The following is a 20,992-nucleotide window of genomic DNA, read 5'->3' on the forward strand; positions in this document are numbered from 1 at the left end:
ACCACTTCGGCCGCGATCGGGTATTTCCGTCAGGCCTCCCCCACCCCCAGCGTGAAAAGGGGGCGGGTTCCCGATGATTAATAGGATACGAGCGGCTAGACCAATCGCCGCTGTACCGGCCGCCTCATTTCCATACGCCGGCGTTCGAGCCCGTGCAGTGCCGGCGATGGCGACCCCGTAGCCGACTGAAATCTATATAAAGCGGCGCACAAGCGCTAGAGCTTTCAGATGCGCTTTGAGCGCACCCGGAGCAGGAGGGAAAAAAGGGAGGGGGACAAACCTCAGGTGGGGGCGGGCTAGTTACTTCGAAGGCTGGCCCACGGTTGGGAGGGCTTACCGGTGCGGTTGTGACCGCTTCGTCTGTGAAAGTAGGGGTTTTTAAACAGTTTTCGCTTTTAAAGAAAAATTACGCTTTTATATCCCTCTCTCTCCACCCCTGACGAGACGCCGCTTGACTGCTGGGAGTTTGAACCATGCAAGGACCTCCTTCCGGAGATAGCGCATGCCCACTGCGCACCATCAAAAGGGTCCAGTTTGGTATCCTCAGTCCAGATGAGATGGTATGTGCTGGGTTTGATTTCTACTTTGCCAAAGGTGAAGAGAGGGTTTTTTTTTTGTTTGCTATTGCCTTTTTCTTTTAAAACTCAAATTGCACCCAATTGTATTAATTTTTCGGTTTTAATTTGTGTTCTGCTACCCTTTATTAAGCTAGGTGGGAAGTCTTGTCTGTTACTTATCATATTTCCTTTCAGTATGTATGTCAGACCAAGGATTTGCTTGCATTTTACATATCTATATTTAAGACTTGTAACAGTGTGTTATAATTTGTGTAAATTCTTCAAATGAGTTACTCTTGGGGTAACTGATGTATAAAGTGTATTTTTACACTGAATGCTTTCTCTCTGCCCCCAGCCCTGTTCCTTTTAAAACTTTTCTTTACACCACTCAGATTTACATGTGGCATGGTTTTGGACTGTTGCCAGTTCAGTGTTGACTTTATCTGGAGAAAGTGGAGCCTTGTACGCTTCACCCATCCAGTTGTATAATCCCCCTTTCATAACTGATTTAAAGGGATGTTGTCTTGGACCAGTGCATGTTCTTTCATTGAGTCGGCAAATTATTGCCTTGACCATGGAGTTCAGTTGTTGCACTGCAGAAGATTTTTTGTTTTAAATTTAAAAATATTAAGTTGCATTTTTGGGCCACTTTTTAAAAAACAAAACACTTTCCCAGTTTTGTGATCAACTTGCAAGCTCTTAAACTGATTCTACTAGGACATGATATGAAATTTTTAACCCTTTATTTCTTCAGATGCATCTGACCTGAATATTTTAGCACTTTCCATTTCACTTGAGTTTGTGATATGAAAGTGTTCACTGAGCTTTTCCATTTTAGTATCAATTAAAATGGTGCAAAGTACTGATTTCCCCAACTTGTACGGTGGCACAGTGGTTAGCACTGTTGCCTCACAGCACTAGAGACCTGGGTTCAATTCCCGCCTCAGGCGACTGTGTGGAGTTTGCACATTCTCCTCATGTCTGCGTGGGTTTCCTCCGGGTGCTCCAGTTTCCTCCCACAGTCCAAAGATGTGCAGGTCAGGGTGAATTGGCCATGCTAAATTGTCCATAGTGTAAGGTAAGGGGTAAATGTAGGGGTCTGGGTGGGTTGTGCTTCGGCGGGTCAGTGTGGACTTGTTGGGCCGAAGGGCCTGTTTCCACACTGTAAAGTAATCTAATCTAATACCCTGCAAAGCCATTGAGGCACAGATTCTTGAAGTCAAGTAGGCTGCCTTTGCTGTCAGATTGTAATGTGCTCACACATTTGAGGTTTGCTATTTGAACTGGGGCTAATTGATCTGGCTGCAGATGATTCCATTTGGGCTACTGTTCTCAACCTCTCTGTTCCTCATTCTGTAATGCATCAGACTTAAACTGTAAACCATGAGGAGAAAGTGAGGGCTGCAGATGCTGGAGATCAGAGCTGAAAATGTGTTGCTGGAAAAGTGCAGCAGGTCAGGCAGCATCCAGGGAACAGGAGAATGCCTGGATGCTGCCTGACCTGCTGTGCTTTTCCAGCAACACATTTTCAGCTTTAAACTGTAAACCAGCCCAAGTTGATGTTGCCATCTCAATGTGAAAAACTGGATGTAGATGGTACCCCCATCCTGATTTAACCAGGATTGTAAAGATGCTTCTTGGTAAAGTTGTAGACAGGGACTAGATTATTTTTAGACTTGCTGCAAACCTTTGTGCCTTTACCTGCATGGGGTAGCACAGTGGCTTGGTGCTGAGCACTTCTGCCTCCCAGTGCCAGGGAGCCAAATTTGATGCCGGCCTTGGGCAACTGTGTGGAGTTTTTATTCCCCCTTTGCCTGTGTGGGTTGCCTGTTGCTTTGGTTTCCTGCCACAAACCAAAGGGGTGCAGGTTAGGTGAATTGACTGTGCTAAATTGTCCCATAGTGTCCAGGCATGTGTAGGTTAAGTAAAACTAAGAAAATGCTGGAAAATCTCAGCAGGTCTGGCAGCATCTGTAAGGAGAGAAAAAAGAGCTGACGTTTTGAGTCTAACTGACCCTTTGTCAGAGCATTGATAAAGGGTCAGTTAGACTTGAAACGTCAGCTCTTTTTTCTCCTTACAGATGCTGCCAGACCTGCTGAGATTATCCAGCATTTTCTTTTTGGTTTCAGATTCCAGCATCTGCAGTAATTTGCTTTTATCATGTGTAGGTTAGGTGCCTAAATCAGGGTAAATATAGGATAATATGGTAGGGGAATGGATCTGGGTGGGTTACTCAGAGGGTTGGTGTGGACTTGTTAGGGCTGAAGGGCCTGTTTGCACACTGTAGGGATTCTTGCATTGTATTTGTTCTTTCAAGGATTATGGAAACCTGACTGGTAGGTGCCAACATGATCTAATTGAGTATTGGAGCAAACTTGAGCCTGAATTGTATAAAGTGCTCTTCCAGTTGGATAATCTCTAACATTTTCTTTGAAGTTGCTTGGAATGTTGAAAGTGTTGAGTAAAGTGCTTTGTTTCTCCATCCTGACCTTTCATCCCCTTTAATGGCCACAAATGGGGTCCTATTGCAACATCCAATCTTCTACAGGGTGATCTAATCTTCCACCTTGGACCTTCCACTGCTGCCCGTGAGTCCGAAATGGTGTTTCGACAGCAATCAGAAGACTGGAAATGTTTGTGCTGCTTTTAAGCAGGGATGCTATGGAATGTTATCCTCAGCTATATATTGACCGTATATGATGAAAGACTGGTTCATGCATTAACATACATAAATGCCCCTTCAGAAATGCTCTTAATTACTCCTGGCATCATGGACCTCCATCTATCTGTGCTATCCCTGAGGCTTTACTGACACCAGGAAAGCCTGCAATTATCATAGAATTGTACTGCTCAGTTCCATTGGTGAGGCACAAGCCAGGCCCAAGCTCTGAAATCCAGGCAACTACTCTGGATTAATGTATATTTTCTGCTGGAGGTATTTTGGAATGTTGGTTGAGACTGATGTTGGGTGTGAAGTGCTGTAAATGTACAAAGATTTGCTCTCCATGGGGTATATTTAATGATTTTTGTATTCTTGAGTCTGATAAATAAAGTGGAAATTAATAATTGAACTGTCGCAATTGTTTTATATTCTGCCCCATTCTTACCTGCCCTCAGCATTACTAGTTTCAAAACCATGCCCTTCTATGGTTATCACTGGATAGAATCAATTAAGGTAGACAACACTGCTTCCCTCACTGCAGCTAGCTTTCCATGCTCAGTGCAATAGTCCAGGCTAACTTGCATACTGTACTTCACAATCCAGCCTTCTGAATGTGCTGATTGGCTCCCCATCAATATATTTCCATAATGTACTTTACTACAGCAATAGTTCCAAGAGTGAAAGTTCAGTATCGCAAGAGCACATTGTAAACCCCTCAAGCCCAAATTAGCCAGAAAGTTCCAGAGCTCAGACAGCTAAGGATGAAATTGGAGGCTGGATTTCCTGCAAACCCTGGCTCCAAGCTAGGTTTGCAGTCTGGTTATTTAGTAGTAAATGCTTTTTGTGCAGTCTGAGATATTACCAGTTGCACATTAAACTTCACAGCACAGATGACTGTTCAGTCTGTCAGCTTGTCTCTTCGACAATTCCTTGTTTCCCACTCTGTTCCCCACAGCCCTGCAAAATGTTCCTGTGAAGTAAAAATCCCGTTCTACAGTTAATCTGCTTTGATCTCTCTATACAGTGGTGAAATGTTTTAAAGATAGATACCTGTTTGTAATTAGGTCTACAGGTATGTTAAAGCAAGCCCAACTTACCTTTGAGTTCATGATCTTCCCTGAACACAACTTTTACAAGAATGCCTTTTTTGTTTGAAGTGGGCAGGTATTCATTCCATCCAATTAGTTTCATGTTTTTAGATCCCTGCCCTGTGATTCATAGCTCACTCCTTGTTCTTTGGGTCAGACCTGTTGAGAATGCAGAGTTATACCTAATCGCTGTCCCAGTGGTCTACATTGAGTGGTTAGAACTGGGATTGAACAGAAGCATAAGGGAGATGGAGTAGAGGTGCTCAAATCATGAGTGGCTTTGATAGAGTAAACATGGAGAAATGGTAACCGCAGTTGGTAGGGTTGGGAGCTGGAGGGGTGCTGCTTTTACCAGCCCTCATGGAGGCAGGATGTTTTCATGCAACATGATTCAGCACATGCTACCTGAAGGGGTGTTCAAAACTGCTTCAGTGGAAATTTGCTGAAGGAAATTGGGTCAACTTGAACATGAATTGAGCAGGGTAGTTTCAAGAGCCAGTACAGGCATAATGGGCTAATTGGCAGCACCTATTCTATAGATTGTACTTAGTATTACTGGGGTTTCTGACCTAACCCCACAAGGGCCTACTGACACAAAGTCCAATGTGCTGTCTGGAGTTGGCTTCTGTGAAATGGATCGGTGACTGAGTAATGGCTCCTGAGTTCTCTGGAGGTGACAGTTCCTACATCCCAGAGAAAACAATCCTGCAGAACCCACTTTGGTACCTTGTAGCATTTAATAAGTTAACTGAACTGTTGATCCACTTGTTGCTGTTAAGGGGCCTGTGAGTGGTTTCCTTGCACCTTCCATTTGTTTCACTCAGCCTCTACATCTTCTCTCCCCATCACCACCACACCAAAAAAAGCTGTCTGAGATTGTACACTGAATCTCCCAAGAGTAGAAGGGACTGGGGTTGCAACCTTTATGCTTGATCTAACTTTATATGGCATGCAGCCAGCACTGGTCATCTTGCCCCAGGAGATCTCTCTGCCTTGGAGGCTTATGTCCCATGCCATTGCTACAGAATGGTTTATAGCTAAAGGCTGCTTTGAGCCTATTTGTCCTGAGCAGGCAATTTGTGGACCCCTAGAGGGCAAGAATCATGATCTTGTGCCATTGCAGTTCTGAGATTTGAAAATGTGTTGGGACGTCTCACTAGCTCTAACCCTGTCCAGATACATGTGATTGGTTCTTTGAGCACTGTCTCACAGTAACCTCTTAAAACATCAACTGGCCAAGCAGGATGAGATCAGAAAAGTGGATAGCCTTTTTCAATCTGATCCTAGTTGGCGATTGAGGCCATTCTTTGAAATGCAGAGATGGGCATAGGAAGGTGAAAGCCCGAGGTAGGAGTGGTGGTATGGCCAGTTGGGCAATGGCCTAAAGGAGCCAAGGATTTTAAAAAGTGGCTACACCTGGGAGCAGTAGTTACAAGCTGAGTCCAGAAGAGGTGCTGCTTAGTATGTGATGGTCACTTGGTACAGAGAAAAATGAGAATTTGGATTTTGTCAGTCTGTACTCTGTTCACCTGAGCCCTATCGTCTCCCTCTAAAACAGCTTGTTGAGTTCTCTGATTTTCCATGAAGACCCATGTAATTGGGGTGGTTTGCGCTGCCAATCTAATGATCGTTGTGCACACTTCTGGTTCTTCTGATATTTACAAGAGTCCTTGTGTCTGGTTCCAAAGCACTGACCAAGAGGCTATTCAGTCTGGAAGCTATTGGAATGTAAGAATAGTTTGCTACACAGCAAGATACCACGCAAATGAACAAAACGACCCCTTTGACCTTGCTACTGCTAATAAAGTCAGGAATTAAGGCAAGTTTCTTTACTCAGATTACTTTCCCTTTTTGAGCAATTCCCACCTCTGACCAAGTCTTTTGGCCATCTTCCCTAACATCCCCATACTGGGGTTGGTATCAATTTTTGTTCATCATTAGTTGTGTAAAGAACCTTGGAATGTTATGATGAAAATGCTACATAAATACAAGCTAATGTAGAAGTCTAATGGCGCTAGTTTATACTTCTGGGGATGAGAGAAACCAGGGAGAAAGGGAAACTATACTGGGAGGGTGACATAGAGTGTGGGGTGGAGGGAGTGCATGAAGGCTTGCATGGACCAACTGCGAGAAACTGGCGCGTGTGCTGCAGACCAGGTAAAGAATTCCTTTGTTTTACTGCCTTTCCCCAGAAACGAATGTCTGTTACTGAAGGAGGGATCAAGTACTCTGAGACCACCGAGGGAGGCCGGCCCAAACTGGGTGGCCTGATGGACCCTCGCCAAGGTGTCATCGAGCGCACGGGACGATGCCAGACCTGTGCAGGTGTGTGCTTTCCCCTAGAAACTTACCTCCCAGTGCTTAAAGCAAGGTCTGTCAACACTCCCTGTACTTCCTGCATCCTTGTTTGGCTATTTCTGTCACATCTCTATCATCTGTGCAATAGTCCCTTTTGTGTTGTCCTTCTCTTAATCAGATTTTTGCATGTTCTTGGAAACAGTTGTGATACTGTGATGATACTGGGTTTGTGGATCATAAGACCAAGTCAAACTCCTGAAAGGTGGAGAATTTAAAGTTAATGCAGTCAATTTTAGAATAAAAATGCTCAAGAATAGTGGAACTACCAGATGTTATAAAATTCTGCATTGTAGATCTCTAAGGCCTAAAGGAAAGAAGTTCCTGTCTTGGGAGGGAGATGTAGGGTTGGTAGCTAATATTCCTATCTCTAGTCAGTGTTATCTTGTTTGTGATGACGTCCAGTTACACTGTTTACATTAGAAGTGACAATTCTGGAGCGTTTCCTGTTTTTGTGGGGAGTTGGAGTGTGCACACTTGCTGAAACAGGACTACCTGATCCAGGTCTACACTGTTTCATTCCAATTATAGGGAGAGGCTGGGCCTTTTTACCCTGGAGTGTCAGAGGCTGTGGTTGATAGAGGTTTATGAAATCAGGAGGGGTGTGGATAAGGTGAATAGCCAAGGTCTTTTCTCCAGGCTAGGGATGCCCAAAACTAGAGGGTGTAGTTTAAGCTGAGAAGAGAGGTTTTAAAAGGGACCTGAATAGTATTTTCAGTGTGTATGGAATAACTACCAGAGTATGTAGTGGAAGCGAGTACAACTAGAATATTCAAAGCTGTTTGGGCAGGTATGTGGATAGGAAAGGTTTAGGGATAATCTCATGACTGTGGTTGAATTGAGCTGTATGGTATGGTTTCTGCACTGACTTTGCCCAATACTCCCAATAGAGCCAATCTATAATAAGCTGCTAACAGTAGCCCAGGATGTTGTACAGCGTTACCAGATTAAAGTCTGGCACCTGACCAAACTAGAGCTGTTCCAGCAGGTTACCAATACCTGCTTGTTGATCTTTTGAAGGAGGATAGAGAGAGAGACCTTAAGGGATGAGTTCCAGAGCTTGGGGGCCAGACAGCTGGAAGCAAGGCCACTGGTGGAACGAGGGAAATTGAGGGGAAGCGACAGAGGCCAGAATTGGAAGAGCTCAGCTTTTAAGGTTGTAATTAGAAAGGCAAGAATTTATAACCAGAAGCCAGGATGGGTGAGTGACACCAGCTGTGTAATTCAGTCTATTCTAGTCGTCTTACACTCCCCATTTCTCCAGGGTGTTGTAATTAAACACATAGCTTTCAAATGGTATCAAAAGGAATTTCTCTATTTTGATATTTGTCAGACTATCTCCGGTTTCTGCTCTCTCGATTACCCTCAGATATCTCAAACCCCCAAATATTCTGGTTGTTCTCCACCAGCTGAGTTGGGGAATGAGGGGAAATTCACAGTTTGAACTTTCAACCACATTTCCTGCATTTCTCTCTCTGGCTGGGTTTCTAAGGTTTGAAATTATCGTCATTTCTAGCATCAAATTTGTACAGCACCTGTCCACTGGAAGCCACCAGTGGTTTTGTGTAGAGTCTGAGTCATTGACACTCTGAACCATTTGTTCATTGTGGTTCCCCCTCTTTGGTGTGGAGGTGGTTTCTGGGTGGGGATTGGTGAGGGGGCTGGTTTAAGGTGGATTTGGGTAGGCCCTGTTGGGGAAACCTCCAGCTCTACCTCAGTAACGTCCTCTGGCCTTCTCAGTTTATGGAGGGATTTAGTGGGTGGGAGTGTTAATGAAATGCCTCTCAGAAAACAGGACATCGTTTTAAAGCCATTCATTGTGGAATTGACTGGCCCCCTGTGTTTGTGGTTTCTTTAACCATACCTGGTTGTGTTTCTGGGTGGCCCTCGTGTTCAGGAGTAAGGAATCCTGGCTGATTATTGCCTGAGAGGATCAGACAAGATCCATGTTCTCTGGTGTATCTGACAGTCTGTCTCCACTTTGCAGGTAACATGACTGAATGTCCAGGTCACTTTGGACACATCGAACTGGCAAAGCCTGTCTTTCATGTTGGCTTTCTTACAAAGACGATGAAAGTTCTCCGATGTGTCTGTTTCTTCTGTTCCAAGTTGCTGGTAGATTCTGTAAGTAGCATTTTCTTTGCATCATGTTTCCAGTCTCATGAGCTGGCTTCCTGCTAGTATTTCTGTTCCGAGTGTGCCTCCTGCCATCCTATCGGACTGTCCCATTCCTCCCTCCCCTGTGTTAACCAGCTTCCCTTCAATGCATCTATTACTGTAGAGTCTGTTGAGGGCGTGCAATGGTGCATTTCCTCATCCTGTGGGACTGTTGCTGCTCTGTACCTCCCTGAGGGTGAGAACCGTCTGTATCACTTGGTGAGAAAACTGGCAGGAGGACAATGTTTGGGTTGCTTAACCTGTGCTTCAGGTGAAGATACATGCGTGAGAGTGGTTGGTCTAATCATGAGATTTGTCTTTTTGTCACTAGAATAATCCCAAAATCAAAGACATCCTGATGAAGTCGAAAGGGCAGCCCCGGAAACGTCTGACTCATGTCTATGAGCTGTGTAAAGGGAAGAACATCTGTGAAGGTGGCGAGGAGATGGACAACAAGTTTGGAGTGGAGCAGCAGGAGGGTGAGGAAGATCTCACCAAGGAGAAGGTAATCACCTCTGCATTCCTACAAGGCCATTCGTACACTGAGGGTATAAAGTCAGATGTACAGCACAGGAACAGACCTCGAGGTCCAACCAGTCCATGCCGAGCAGATATCCTAAATTAATCTAGTCCCATTTGTTTGCATTTGGCCCATATCCCTCCAAACCCTTCCTATTCTTATACCCAAACAGCATTTAAAAGGCACCTGGAATTGTACCAGCCTCCACTTCCTCTGGTAGCTCATTGCACACACACACCACTCTCCATGAAAATATTGCCTCCTACGTTCTTTCGTTTTTCCCCATTCATCTTTAAATATATACCCTCTAGTTTTGAGCTCCCCTACCCTGGGGAAAGACCTAGGGTGAATAGCTAATCTGTGCCCCTCATTGAGCTTCTATATGGTCACGTGTCAGTTTTCAGTGCTCCAGGGAAACAGCCGCAGCCCATCAGACTTTCCTCATTGTTCAAACCCTCCAGCCTCTCTGGGTTATCAGTGTTTGTTTATGGTCCTACCCCATTAGGCCACTGTTGGAATATTGTGTTCAATTCTGGTCTCCTTCCTATCGGAAAGATGTTGTGAAACTTGAAAGGGTTCAGAAAAGATTTACAAGGATGTGCCAGGGTTGGAGGATTTGAGCTGCAGGGAGAGGCTGAACAGACTGGGGCTGTTTTCCCTGGAGCGTCGGAGGCTGAGGGGTGACCTTATAGAGGTTTATAAAATTGAGGGGCATGGATAGGATAAATAGGCAAAATCCTTTTCCTGGGGTCGGGGAGTCCAGAACTAGAGGGCATATGTTTAAGGTGAGAGGGGAAAGATATAAAAGAGACCTAAGGGGCAACGTTTTCACACAGAGGGTGGTACGTGTATGGAATGACCTGCCAGAGGAAGTGGCGGAGGCTGGTACAATACAGCATTTAAAAGGCATTTGGATGGGAAGGGTTTGGAGGGATATGGGCTGGGTGCTGGCAGGTGGGACGAGATTGGGTTGGGATATCTGGTCGGCATGGACAGGTTGGACCGAAGGGTCTGTTTCCATGCTGTACATCCTCTGACTCAATGACTCTATATCAACTTGGCCAAGTCTTTATTAGTAGAATGTGCTGTAAGTGCGATGAGTTGTGTGGTTTGTCTCTGCTACAGGGTCATGGAGGCTGTGGTCGCTACCAGCCTCGCATCCGGAGGGTGGGTCTGGAGCTCTACGCAGAGTGGAAACACGTAAATGAAGACTCTCAGGAGAAGAAGATCCTGCTGAACCCCGAGAGGGTGTATGAGATCTTCAAGCGGATAACAGATGAGGAGTGTGTGATCCTGGGCATGGATCCTAAGTACGCCAAGCCAGAGTGGATGATTCTGACAGTCCTTCCTGTCCCGCCACTCTCTGTGCGTCCAGCTGTTGTCATGCAAGGCTCCGCCCGGAACCAGGTACTGTCCTCGATGGGGGTTGCCATCAGAACACTGGGCACTTCATGGAAAAGCAGAATATAATGGGTAGTGCAGAGACTGGAGGGTGGGCAATGGGGAGAAGTGAGGAGGCACAGACTAGGGAATGAGGGAGACATGAGGGACAGGCCTCAGGATTGGGGTTGTGGTTGAGTGGAAGTCCGGGCGGGGAGAGGAGGAGAATGATTGATTGATTTTTGTACAGGGATGAGTGGTAAGGCATGGAGCCAGAGTAGGCAGCATCAAGCATAGAACAAGAGGTGGGCGTGTGGTTCCAGAGTAGCCATTTGCCAGTTTGTCCTCCTGAATGGTATCCAAGGTGAACATCCATTTAGATGGCTGGGGTCTGTATCCAGTCAGCTTTGGATCACTGAGCAGTGGTATATACACATGGCTGGTCGTTTGTGTGGGGAATCACAAGATAGCTGTCTCCCAGCGGGACTCTGTCACATGGAAAATGAGAGACCGTTGGGGGGTCAGCAAGAAAGGGAGCATGAGCAGGATTGGGTAAGCCCAGTGTTTCCAGCTGCTGTTTGCCAGTCAGGGCTGGCTTGCTTAGTGACGACTTAGAAATCTAACCTGGGGTTTTCTTTCAGGATGACCTGACCCACAAACTGGCTGACATTGTGAAAATTAACAACCAACTGCGTAGGAATGAGCAGAATGGAGCTGCAGCTCATGTCATTGCTGAGGATGTCAAACTCCTGCAGTTTCACGTGGCCACCATGGTTGATAATGAGTTACCTGGACTGCCGAGGGTAAGTGTCCCTGCCGAGGTGGTAAGTGTGGCTGGGCAGTGTCCCTACCGAGGGTGTAAGAGGGCCTGTGTCCCTGCTGTAGACGGATGGAAGAAGGGAAAAGCAGAGATTGCTTCATCTGTATTCCCACCTGTAGGAGTGGATGGCAGTCATGAGTTCCAGCTGTGTCACATTAAACTTGTAAGGACAGTGGTGAGGCCTGTTCTGGAGTCGTGTGCAGTTCTGGTCACCCAGTTATAGGAAGGAGATTATTAAACTCTAGTGTTCAGCAAGAGATTTACCAAGATGTTGCTGGGACTGGACGGTTTGAGTTGAGAGGGTAGATAGATTGGGACTTCCTTCACTGGAGTGGGGGAGGTTGAGAGGTAACCTTAGAGCTTTATAAAATCATGAGAGCTATAGATAAGGTAAATGGCAGGTTTCTTTTCCCTTGGGTGGGGGTTTCAAGACTAGGGAGTATATTTTTAAGGTGAAGGGAGAAAGATTTTAAAGACAAGGAGCAAATGTTTACGCTGGTTCATGTGCGGAATGAACTTTCCGGGAAGTGGTGGGTGTGGGTACATCTTTGGAAAGACATTTGGATAAGTGCATGAATAAGAAATGTTGGGAGGAATATGGCCAGGAGCGGGCAGGGGGGAACTCGCTTAGTTCGGGTTTATGCTCGGCATGGATTGGTTGGACTAAAGGGTCTGTTTCTGTGCTGGATGACTCTTGATTCCTAACCAGTAAGTGTTGTGGGGAGCAGGGGAGAAGCTGAAAGTGTTCATCTTTGGGAGTGATGGTCTTAAAGACCTGAGAATATCAGCTTATCCCACTGACCAGAGCTAATGTCCATGTTGGATCTACCAGGATCAGCATCAGAATCCAGGTCTTCACCCTGGAGTCTGTCTGAGCATGTGCTGCCCTGTGAAAGTTGCCACTGTTTGAGGCTTTAAAGCAGGGTCATGTGTGGCATGAAAGATCCCACCGCTGTGATAGAAATGAGAGCTTATTCCTCAATTGATGTCACTATGCTGGATTATCTTTTCAAATCCTTTGAGATGTGGGCACTGCTGGCTGGGCCCAGCAATTATTGTCTGTCCCTAATTGCCCCTTGGGACAGTAGTGGACTGTCTCCTTGAATCACTACAGTTTTGATTACTTGATGTTTGTGGAACCTTAGTGCCCAAAAATCTACCCAAAAAAGCTACAGGGCTGACAGCTGTGGATTATTTGTGCTTCAGGCTGTGGGGAGTTGAGACAGGTGCTGTACAAGGGACCAAGCTTTCACTCTGGTGCTCATGAGGTAACATCTGTCCTGTGTTTCAAACCAGCAGCAGTTTGAAGTCTTACCATCCAGTCGTGAGAGCAAGTACACGGTTTGCTGAGTCAGTGATGCCATTCCCGTGCTGTGGACTTCTGCTGATTCTGGATTTGTTTTAAATCTCAGGCAATGCAAAAGTCAGGCCGCCCACTGAAGTCCCTCAAACAGAGGCTGAAGGGGAAGGAAGGGCGTGTCCGTGGGAACCTGATGGGCAAACGTGTGGATTTCTCAGCCCGAACTGTCATCACGCCTGATCCCAACCTCTCCATCGATCAGGTCGGTGTGCCACGATCCATCGCTGCCAACATGACCTTCCCAGAAATCGTCACGCCATTCAACATCGACAGGTTGGTGCATCTCGCCTGCACTGCAGTGGCTGCCTGCTTTTATTCCCTGTGGAAAGGTGTTGGATAGGGAGTATCCCCTCTCTGATCAAAGTGTCTCTTAAATGCCTTGACTATGTTGGGCAGTTAACACATTGATAATGATGCTCGTTGAAAGTTCACTGTTGTTTAACCCTGCAAGGCCTGGGTCATTACTCAGCACCGTTGAGGGGTCTCTGCTCTGTGCTGTACAGCAGCTTGACTGTTGGTTTGTGATGCTGATTTCTTACAGACTCCAGGAGTTGGTGAGGAGAGGTAACAACCAATATCCAGGCGCCAAGTACATTATCCGAGACAACGGTGATCGAATCGATTTGCGATTTCATCCCAAACCCAGCGACCTTCATCTGCAAATTGGCTACAGGGTCAGTGGAAAATGCTTGTTTAAGAGGTGCCTGTAGCTGGGGTTTAACCTGACCAGGAGTGTCACTGCTATTGCAGAACTGGAGCACAATCCCGATCTCAAATGTGCTCTTGGTGCTGTGGGCGCAAAAGGTGCTACAGAAATGTACGTCCTTCCCCCTGCATGTTTAGAGCTCTCGATATTGCTTAACTTGGCCTTTAGGAAGGATACCTGTCCTGTCAGCTCAGTCCAGAGTAAACGATCCTGTTCCTCGGGCGTTTGTACTTGGAAGCTGCAGCCCAGACCAGGCTGAGCTTGCTGTACTGTGTGGGAGAGCAGGATGTTTCGTCTCATTGAAAGCTGTCTTGTGCTGTGCGTGCACCTGCCACTTACAGTATGTCCGTGCATTCTAGGTGGAAAGGCACATGTGCGACGGTGATATTGTCATCTTCAACCGACAGCCCACCCTGCACAAAATGTCCATGATGGGGCACAAAGTGCGGATCCTGCCCTGGTCAACTTTTCGTCTCAATCTCAGGTGAGTGTCTGTATGTTTCTGTCAATGTTAGCCCTGTATATGTGGCTGTGTACTCAACCCCTCAGCCTTCTGCTATTACCCTCAATCGTGCAAGTTCTTTGCAATTGGCTAGTTGATCAGTGTCTTTGGAAGGGGGGATTGACTGCATGTGACATCTGTATTTGTCTGGAGTATCACGGGTGCTTTAGCTGACTGAGATTACCCTCTATCGAATTGATGGCCATGGGAACCGAGTCTGCTTTATATCCTTATTGTGATGACTTCTCACTCAGCTCATTGTTGCTGATATAGAATATTTCTGACTCCGGATTGATGCATCAATGAGGCACTGAGTTAAGAACTAAAGCAAAAACCAGGTATAGTGTGCAACGTCTGTGCAGTAAAAGGACCAGGTGATAGTAAAACATGACTGGCTTGGATAATCCAGCCAGGCCTCAATGTACAGACTGCTGTACCCTTGCGGTCTCTGGCAGTATATTGTTCCGTAGGGTTAGCAGTGTTTTTAAAGGAGTAACAGCAGCTTTTCTTTGTCTCTGTACAGTGTGACCACTCCGTACAATGCTGATTTTGATGGTGATGAAATGAATCTTCACTTGCCCCAGTCCCTGGAAACCCGAGCTGAGATCCAGGAGCTGGCCATGGTGCCCAGGATGATCGTCACCCCTCAGTCCAACAGACCCGTTATGGGCATTGTGCAGGACACACTGACAGCTGTCCGCAAGTTCACCAAGCGGGATGTCTTCATGGACCGGGTAAGACCTGCAGTTTGTTTTCAAATAGACTGTTAAAGTTCTGGGTTCTAAATTATCCTTTGGATGACATCTCCCTCCATACAGTGTCAGCTTTGAGCTGAGTGAACCAATTGCAGTCAGGACTGAGAATCAAAGATGGTCATTCTCATTGGCAGCAAAGTCCCAGGCTGGTTCCCGATGCTTCCGTGGGGTTTTACTGAGGTGGACTCAGCAGCAGCTTAGTAGGGGAAGCCATCTCTCGACAAGCTTTCGAATCTGTGGGGAGTTTCCCGGCACAGGGAACACCCATTACTCCAGTGGTTCGGAACAGTGACTATGCAGGGCGGCTGTAATGCACTTCATGGTAGAATAGCCATTCAATGTTGGTATCTTCAGGCTGAGTCAATATCTGGAACACACTCTCCCTTGGGGTGTAAGTGGTAATGCCATTGATGTTTGATTACAGGAAACCTCTGACTTATCTTTTTTGTTCCTCCTCACCTCAGGGTGAAGTCATGAATCTTTTGATGCATCTCTCGACCTGGGATGGGAAAGTTCCCCAGCCCTCCATCCTGAAACCGAGACCACTGTGGACTGGTAAGCAGATCTTCACCCTGGTCATCCCAGGCCACATCAACTGTATCCGGACACACAGCACCCACCCAGATGAAGAGGACAATGGCCCTTATAAACACATCTCACCGGGTGATACAAAGGTCAGTCCCAGCTGCTTTCTCTGCCTGAGCCCCCAGTTAGTTTATGCCCCAAATTGTGCAGTTTTCAGACTTCATTAATAATCTGATTGGAAGATTTCTGGACCAATCAAATACTGCACAGGAGCTGAGGATGTTGGTAGTGTAGTATTTCCAGTAGCTGACATGGCTGTCCGTTCCCCACTTGGCATTCCCCTCACCCCATCAGCATAACCTTGTCCAACTTCCTTTTTTGGTTTTGTTTTAAAATGTCTCAACATTCTCATTGCCCTGAATGGGAGCAGCTTCCACATTGTGATCACTGTCTCTGGGTGAAGAAGCTTATATTGAGTTTGATTTGATGGCCTGTAGTTTTGGTTACTAAGTGGAGACTTGTCTCCGTCTACCCTATCAACACCCCCCTGCCCCTGCATACCAAAAACATAGGGAGCATCTCCCATAGAGTTGCAGGAGCCCTAGCCTGTTTCTGAAGTAAATTACCCTGTACCCTAGTCATTCCCCTCCATGTTTATTGCCTCTATACCCTTGCTGTATGATGGAAACTGGAGCTTTGCACTGTACGCCATGTATGGAGTGTAATCACCACTGGAACCGTCATTGTCACTGTCTCTTGGTTCTTGTTGGGATAATGTTAACGCTAGGGCAGAGTGAGAGTGGCAACGGAGGTAGAGAAATATAGGTGAGATTGCAACATATCCAAGCACATTCTTTGTATTTTTGTAAGATTAAATTAGTTCCAGATCTGAGTAACACATTATTAAATATCTGAATCTTAGTGGCCTCCTCCAGCTGGGTTGGACAAAGCAAAGCCATTCTGGGCCCCTGAAGTGTTAACACATCAGGTAGTCTTGAGTTTGTTCCCTGGTACGGTAGAGCAGAGACTGTGCCTAATGATGCACTGAAGAGGAAAGCAGCTTCAGTAAATACAAGGCAGGATTGCCTCCCTGTGGATTTGACTGACAAGCTGCCTCTGGTTGTTTCCTCTCTTTAACCCCCTCCCCCTCATTCAGGTGATTGTGGAGAATGGAGAGCTGATCATGGGTATCCTGTGCAAGAAATCACTGGGCACATCAGCTGGCTCCCTGGTACACATCACATTCCTGGAGATGGGCCATGACATCACCCGGCTGTTCTACAGCAACATCCAGACAGTCATCAACAACTGGCTATTGATTGAAGGTAACAGCTCACTGCACACTGGAGAAACAAGCTTGCCAACATAGCTCAGCATTCAGCTCTGTCATTCTTCTGGCCTCTGTGCAGATTTCAAATTGCTTTTTGTTCTGAGCCACCTTGTACAAAAATCTGTCCCTGAGATCCATCCTGATCTCTTCAACCTGTAACCAATCGGATACACTCAGACTGAGCTTATCGCCTACAAAAGTCAAGTCAGGTGATCAGTTGGTCACTGGGGGGAGGGTCCCAGAGTCCTTTCAAAAGAGGAAGCAGGGCAATGTTTGAACAAAGGATCGACAAACACCAATGTACAGGGAAGTGGTTTTAAGAGCCCTTGCCCTTTGAGATAGCACAAGAGACTGATAGGCCAAATGGCCTCTGCACTGTAAACACCTGTTTCCAATTTGTCCTGATACTGCTAGCTGCCCACTCCAGGATGACCATTCCGAGAGCTTGTCCCGAGGTGGGTGGGTTTAAACTAAGTCTCCATTCTCGCCAAGGTGCTAACTGTGGTCTGATCCGAGCTCATTGGTCTGCGGATTTCCATGGGTGCTAATCAAATGATTGCCTGGCTTTCTCAGTGCCCCGTCTCATGGTACTTTTTTTGTCTGGCTTCTGCGTGTGAGGTGTTCCAGGGGTAGGGTAGGGTTGGAATGAGAGCTGTTTCAGGAAGCTGAGTGGGATGGAGTGAGGGGAGGAGCACTGAGTTAAAGGGACACCAGGGACAGCGGAAGCAGATTCACAGAGCAATTAACAAAGTACATGGACAGGGAGGGCCATGGCAAAGAGACTTTAAGGGTTGGTCTTTGGCATTCTCCTCCCCAGATTGCAGTGAAGGCCAGATCATCGTTTTGAATATATTCTGATCCTTGACCAAAAGGGTTACTGGGGAGCAGACAGTTGACATGAAGCTATAATCCGTTCCATCTTTAGTGAGTACCATAAGCAGGCATGGGGTCTCCTCCAGCTCCTGTTCAGTTTCCTGTGGAAGACTGATGGACCAAACGGCAGCCTTCTGTGTTGTTTGGTGAACCCTCCTTCCCTCACATGGCTGTGTTTTAATCATACCGGTGTAGATTCATATAGGAGGTACAGTAATACTGGAGTAAGTTACTGTGCTGCTCGACAGAATCCTATCCTGTGATCAGCGAAGCTGTTACTCCGACAACTTGGAAAGTTCACCTGTTGTTAGGGCTGAGGTGGGAGGGGGAGCCAGGGTTGTCGCTTGAATCTTATCAGTCACTGTCTTTCTCCTCTTTATCTGTCTCTCTCCACGGTCAAATGATCCGTTCTGTGGTGCTCAGGCCTGATCAGTATATAATGTAGAAATGAGTGTCGAAGGTGAACATTCAGACCAGTGTGCTGCACTAGTCAGTGCGATCATGGTTGGCTTTATCATCAATGCCTCTGCCATCTGTCAAGCCAATCCCTTGAAACTAAACATTTCCTCTATAAAGTGTAACACTGTGGATGCTGAAGTTTGGATCTAAGAAAACATGCTGGTGAAACCCAGCAGTTTGGGGGGCAGTGTCTTTGGAGAGGGAAACAGTTATTGTGGAGTCCAGTGACACTCTCGTCCTGAAGTCATGTTAAACTTGAAACATAAACACTGTTTCTCTCAGTCTGGATGCTGCCTGACCTACTGAGTTTCTCCAACATTTTATATTCATTTGTCTTTGAATATTCCTGCCACTAAAGAGTCCAGAGCTTTAAACGAAATCTCGTTGTCTCCATCCTAAATGATCAACAACTTCATCTTTTCTAAAAAAGTGTTCTTTGGAAGTAATTAGCCTTACTCTTGCCTACATTATATTGGACTTGTAATACTCGTGTAGCCGTGTGCAGGAATGAGTGATGTGGAGATGGGATCCTCCTGAGATACATTTTGTCATCTTGCCAGGGTTGCAGCTTTATAATCAGCAGGGGCACTGGCTGAGTGGCTCATGCCTGGCAATCACCATCTTCCCAAGCTTTACAGCAATCTCTTATTTGAGTCCTATATCTTGTTTTCCCTTGTGACAGGCCACACTATTGGTATTGGAGACTCCATTGCTGATGCTAAAACCTACCAGGACATTCAGAACACTATCAAAAAGGCCAAACAGGATGTGATTGAGGTGAGTTTGCTGCCGTAATGCTTTGATTAGAAGGGAGCAGCCCTCTTCATGCTGGGATCTTTGTTTCTAGGCTCACTTGGCATTCTCCACCTTGTCATTGTAGGTCATCGAGAAAGCTCACAACAACGAGTTGGAACCCACTCCTGGTAACACCTTGAGGCAAACCTTCGAGAACCAGGTCAACCGAATCTTGAACGATGCCCGTGATAAGACCGGTTCCTCTGCTCAGAAATCTCTCTCTGAATACAATAACTTCAAATCCATGGTGGTGGCTGGCTCTAAGGGATCGAAGATTAACATTTCACAGGTAAGTTTGGGAATTGGATGTCCCATACCCTGTGTTGGTTACTTAGTGAACACTCTAGTAGAGAATTAGAGTTCTAGTGTGCTACCAACCTGGCGGTCATTACAATAAAGCTCCCTCTACTCTGTCAAACTCAAATTCTCTTAGCCTGTCTCCATTGAACACTCGCAAAACACAGCACTGGGTCAGCTATGCAGTAAAGCTGTTTCTACTTAGTTTAAACTGAAAGTAAAGCTCCCTCTGCACTGTCCCCATCAAACACTCCCAGGACAGGGACACATCGGGATGTGATAGAGTAACAGATCTCCTTTCTGCTTCCAGGTTATTGCTGTCGTCGGGCAGCAGAACGTGGAGGGGAAGCGAATTCCCTTTGGTTTCAAGCACCGTACACTGCCGCACTTTATCAAAGATGACTATGGTCCTGAGAGCAGAGGCTTTGTGGAGAACTCTTACCTCGCTGGGCTGACCCCCACTGAGTTCTTCTTCCATGCTATGGGAGGCAGAGAGGGTCTGATCGATACTGCTGTCAAGACTGCTGAAACTGGTAATGAACAGTTTAACCACTTCACTCTTCCTGTCAGTGTGTGGAAACTTTCTCAGTCAGTCTACCATTCCCAAACTAATGAGGTAGAATTTCACAAATCCTCCATTCCTGGAATTAAAACACTTGGTGTCCTGTTGCATCTGCCACTACTGTGGGATTTTTCTGTGACCCCTCCCTAGCTGGTGAAATGTAGGAGAGGCAGTGGGTAACTTAAGCACCGCCCTATCCCACAGTGAGTGTATAATTCCGCTTTTGTTGGGGTGAGGGATGCAAATCTTTCCCCTGTTCTTCGGATTGGAGCTGGAGGGTTTTGGTTTACTAGAGGGTGAAGATTGTCTCCAGAGATGGCAGCTACTTGGACAGTGCAGCACTCCCTCCTGTACAGATTAATCAGTCAGAGGGGCAGATGGCCCCACAGTAACAACACTTCAAGAACCACCAGGCAGGGCTGGAGAGAGCTCTTGGGTGTGAGATTATCAAGTACTACATTAAACTCCTTTTACTGGCAAATGTACTTCGTCTTTTGAGGCTGGTGATTGATGCTGCTGTTGCCTGATAATTTTATAATGGAGGGTTCTCCTCTTCCCCTGCCCCTCAGGTTATATCCAGAGAAGGTTGATCAAGTCCATGGAATCGGTGATGGTAAAATATGACGCAACGGTTCGCAACTCCATCAACCAAGTGATCCAGCTACGTTATGGAGAGGATGGGCTGGCAGGGGAGAGTGTGGAGTTCCAGAACTTGGCATCAGTGAAACCATCCCACAAAAACTTCGAGAAGAAGTGAGTGTCCTCTGCCCCCTTACTAGGTTCACGGGCATTTCAACCTCAGTGTTTAATGTTGGAAACAGGCAATGATAAAATGAACAGGGGGCTCAGCAGGTCTCTGAAATGGCAGGAAAGAAACCTCATGTTTCAGGTGATGACCATTCCAAAACGAACAACGATGCAGTACTGGGCCCGCTGTGGTTAGGGGGTCTCTCACAGGGACACTGTGCCATACTGGGCCTGCTGTGGTTAGGGGGTCTCTCACTGGGACACTGCTGTACTGGGCCCGCTGTGGTTAGGGGGTCTCTCACTGGGACACTGTGCAGTACTGGGCCTGCTGTGGTTGGGGTCTCACTGGGACAGTATAGTCTTGGCTGCTGAAGATGACCAGTTTTGTTCAGTTAGATTGATACACTGCGGAAGGTGTGAGTGGTTTCCATTCCTTTGGATCCGGACAATGCTGGTGAGAGGTTTGAGGGGTTAACCCAGTGGAGGAAGGATGTGACAGGTTTTGGGGAATTTCTGACCCTATGACTGATTTGATCTTCCTG

General features: G+C 46.5%; 1 protein-coding gene across 1 annotated transcript in view; it reads left to right on the forward strand.

The window, feature by feature from the left end:
• Positions 1 to 261: 261 nt before the first annotated feature.
• polr2a (RNA polymerase II subunit A) overlaps positions 262 to 20,992 on the forward strand; it is a 32,529-nt gene continuing 11,798 nt past the window's right edge. Inside the window, exons 1-16 of the mRNA XM_087982899.1 lie at positions 262 to 560; positions 6,500 to 6,632; positions 8,650 to 8,786; positions 9,151 to 9,324; positions 10,465 to 10,746; positions 11,361 to 11,522; positions 12,952 to 13,172; positions 13,441 to 13,573; positions 13,965 to 14,089; positions 14,631 to 14,841; positions 15,327 to 15,536; positions 16,544 to 16,712; positions 18,732 to 18,826; positions 18,930 to 19,133; positions 19,452 to 19,674; positions 20,273 to 20,456. Of these exons, the coding sequence (XP_087839025.1) occupies positions 474 to 560; positions 6,500 to 6,632; positions 8,650 to 8,786; positions 9,151 to 9,324; positions 10,465 to 10,746; positions 11,361 to 11,522; positions 12,952 to 13,172; positions 13,441 to 13,573; positions 13,965 to 14,089; positions 14,631 to 14,841; positions 15,327 to 15,536; positions 16,544 to 16,712; positions 18,732 to 18,826; positions 18,930 to 19,133; positions 19,452 to 19,674; positions 20,273 to 20,456 (2,750 nt within the window). The 5' untranslated portion in view covers positions 262 to 473. The remainder of the gene's footprint in view (positions 561 to 6,499; positions 6,633 to 8,649; positions 8,787 to 9,150; positions 9,325 to 10,464; positions 10,747 to 11,360; positions 11,523 to 12,951; positions 13,173 to 13,440; positions 13,574 to 13,964; positions 14,090 to 14,630; positions 14,842 to 15,326; positions 15,537 to 16,543; positions 16,713 to 18,731; positions 18,827 to 18,929; positions 19,134 to 19,451; positions 19,675 to 20,272; positions 20,457 to 20,992) is intronic.

The sequence above is a fragment of the Chiloscyllium plagiosum genome, unplaced genomic scaffold, assembly GCF_037043375.1.
Source record: "Chiloscyllium plagiosum isolate Xiang-an unplaced genomic scaffold, Cpla_swu_hap1 HiC_scaffold_44, whole genome shotgun sequence".
Classification (NCBI taxonomy): domain Eukaryota; kingdom Metazoa; phylum Chordata; class Chondrichthyes; order Orectolobiformes; family Hemiscylliidae; genus Chiloscyllium; species Chiloscyllium plagiosum.